Source organism: Echinococcus granulosus, assembly GCF_000524195.1.
Source record: "Echinococcus granulosus chromosome Unknown EG_S00387, whole genome shotgun sequence".
NCBI lineage: Eukaryota > Metazoa > Platyhelminthes > Cestoda > Cyclophyllidea > Taeniidae > Echinococcus > Echinococcus granulosus.
The window spans coordinates 6,951-10,274 of NW_020170766.1; the positions used below are offsets into that span (position 1 = coordinate 6,951).

The 3,324-nt window shown below is 47.4% G+C and overlaps 1 protein-coding gene across 1 annotated transcript in view; it reads left to right on the forward strand. All coding sequences in view use genetic code 11, as the record gives it.

The window, feature by feature from the left end:
- Positions 1–3,111, forward strand: part of EGR_11110 (hypothetical protein) — a gene marked incomplete at both ends in the record, with an annotated part of 8,887 nt that extends 5,776 nt beyond the window's left edge. Inside the window, one exon of the mRNA XM_024500357.1 lies at positions 3,044–3,111. Within this exon, the coding sequence (XP_024345229.1) occupies positions 3,044–3,111 (68 nt within the window). The remainder of the gene's footprint in view (positions 1–3,043) is intronic.
- Positions 3,112–3,324: the final 213 nt, after the last annotated feature.

The window sequence follows — 3,324 nt, forward strand, 5'->3', positions numbered from 1 at the left end:
AATTGCGAGGCATCAGTTGTAACAAGGTGCAGAGGCCTGGCACAAGAGCATAAGTGAGCGCAATGTGTTTCAACAGAAATTGCAGTGACTATTCTCAAACGCTAGTCAAAGGGGAAGCAAAGGATGCCTAAATCTTAGCTACCAACGCGGAGATGCACTGGGATTCACTGATTGCCAATTGCTGAGTTGGAATTGCTGTGAGTTAAGCTTACTCAGAATCCAGACGGTGTACGAGTTTATCAGCTTACCCCCAACCAGCTAATCGGTAGTCTGTGCTGGCTCGCTTACGGCTCAGTTGAACACTGCTGAAGCGTGTTTGGCTGCTGATTGCGACTCCTTTCTAAGGATTAATTCAATCCAGCAGCAGATTGCTCGCCAGTCTACGTTTCAGCGGTTGCAGCGGGCATTACTGAGACACCGCCTTGCTTCCTCGAAAGCCAGAATTATCTCCTGTCATGCTTTGACCACCCTATCGATCTACTGCCACCTTGAACCAGAGGATTTGTTTCACGTCTCGTTATTTCCGCGTGCATAGATGAGTGGATTCCTAGGCTAGAATGCAGGTTTCGAAGACCAGATGCACCCACGAACTGAAGAGTAGTGTGGCGTATGCTGGCGATGGAAGTGAGAGCAGTGGCTCCGCCACTGGATGCCGTGCACTCCCCTTCACATTTATCGTCTCAGCATAGTGAATAATCGCATGTATCCCACTGGTTCCTCATGCAGTGAACCAAACTCGGTGTCATTTCGCAAACTCTACATCTGCAGCACTTTCCTGTAGATTCTGATCCTCCTGAGGTAGTCTGCTGACCGTACAAGTCGTCAGTGCATCAGAGCTGTTGCTGCCACTCAACTCGTGCTAATTTTTACTTGTTGTCGAGAATGTGATTATTCTCATCGCTCAGCGCGGTGATCAAGTGAACTGCGGAGGTAAGCTGCAAAGACAACCATGATCCATGCTTTTCTCAATATAGCATAGGCGATGATGACGGGGTTAATGAATGGCAAGCGAATTTGACAAAATGTGTCCGAGGATCACGATTTCTATTTCACCGTTAGCTGAGAGAGTTCCGAATCAACCCAACGCAATGACTTTGCTGAGAATAGTTTCCACCCGTTTAACTCCTCCTCCTCCTCCTCCTCCTCACCCTCGTCACCATCTTCCCTTTCTCACCACTCTACTGATATTCTCTTCGCGCATTTACCAGCGCCTAGTATTGCTGGTTCCTACTACATTCTCACACCTCAGTCAAAGACTTCCGGCATGAGGAAGAGGGTGAAGTGTAAGCAGGGTAGGCGAAAAAAGGCACTTGACTGAGCATCAGTGAACACGAAGTCTGAGTGAAGAAGGAGGGCCGCGCATACACATGTTAATAGTGTGTTCTTTCCGGTTGGTTGAATCGGAACTCCTCAGATCAACGGTGATACTGAAATCGTGCTTCTTAGGTACATCCAGTCAAATCCTTATGCTACTCAACAATTCGGCGGTAGTTGCTTTGTTCCTCGGTATGTAACAATTTGTTGTGTTTGCTGCATCCGCTGTGAAATTATGGCAAAATTGCAAGTCTCCGAGCCTTTGGTGATCAATCTTACCTTCATCGCTTCCCAATGACCATGCTCGAAATTTGGTGCAATTCTTTGTTTATTTGAAATGTTGAGCGTTCTCTTCCACGAATATAAATTTGATGCTTGTCTACTTGCCTGTCACCGTTGCGGACGTCAGGTGCAATCTTAGCTACCAACGCGGAGATGCACTGGGATTCACTGATTGCCAATTGCTGAGTTGGAATTGCTGTGAGTTAAGCTTACTCAGAATCCAGACGGTGTACGAGTTTATCAGCTTACCCCCAACCAGCTAATCGGTAGTCTGTGCTGGCTCGCTTACGGCTCAGTTGAACACTGCTGAAGCGTGTTTGGCTGCTGATTGCGACTCCTTTCTAAGGATTAATTCAATCCAGCAGCAGATTGCTCGCCAGTCTACGTTTCAGCGGTTGCAGCGGGCATTACTGAGACACCGCCTTGCTTCCTCGAAAGCCAGAATTATCTCCTGTCATGCTTTGACCACCCTATCGATCTACTGCCACCTTGAACCAGAGGATTTGTTTCACGTCTCGTTATTTCCGCGTGCATAGATGAGTGGATTCCTAGGCTAGAATGCAGGTTTCGAAGACCAGATGCACCCACGAACTGAAGAGTAGTGTGGCGTATGCTGGCGATGGAAGTGAGAGCAGTGGCTCCGCCACTGGATGCCGTGCACTCCCCTTCACATTTATCGTCTCAGCATAGTGAATAATCGCATGTATCCCACTGGTTCCTCATGCAGTGAACCAAACTCGGTGTCATTTCGCAAACTCTACATCTGCAGCACTTTCCTGTAGATTCTGATCCTCCTGAGGTAGTCTGCTGACCGTACAAGTCGTCAGTGCATCAGAGCTGTTGCTGCCACTCAACTCGTGCTAATTTTTACTTGTTGTCGAGAATGTGATTATTCTCATCGCTCAGCGCGGTGATCAAGTGAACTGCGGAGGTAAGCTGCAAAGACAACCATGATCCATGCTTTTCTCAATATAGCATAGGCGATGATGACGGGGTTAATGAATGGCAAGCGAATTTGACAAAATGTGTCCGAGGATCACGATTTCTATTTCACCGTTAGCTGAGAGAGTTCCGAATCAACCCAACGCAATGACTTTGCTGAGAATAGTTTCCACCCGTTTAACTCCTCCTCCTCCTCCTCCTCCTCACCCTCGTCACCATCTTCCCTTTCTCACCACTCTACTGATATTCTCTTCGCGCATTTACCAGCGCCTAGTATTGCTGGTTCCTACTACATTCTCACACCTCAGTCAAAGACTTCCGGCATGAGGAAGAGGGTGAAGTGTAAGCAGGGTAGGCGAAAAAAGGCACTTGACTGAGCATCAGTGAACACGAAGTCTGAGTGAAGAAGGAGGGCCGCGCATACACATGTTAATAGTGTGTTCTTTCCGGTTGGTTGAATCGGAACTCCTCAGATCAACGGTGATACTGAAATCGTGCTTCTTAGGTACATCCAGTCAAATCCTTATGCTACTCAACAATTCGGCGGTAGTTGCTTTGTTCCTCGGTATGTAACAATTTGTTGTGTTTGCTGCATCCGCTGTGAAATTATGGCAAAATTGCAAGTCTCCGAGCCTTTGGTGATCAATCTTACCTTCATCGCTTCCCAATGACCATGCTCGAAATTTGGTGCAATTCTTTGTTTATTTGAAATGTTGAGCGTTCTCTTCCACGAATATAAATTTGATGCTTGTCTACTTGCCTGTCACCGTTGCGGACGTCAGGTGC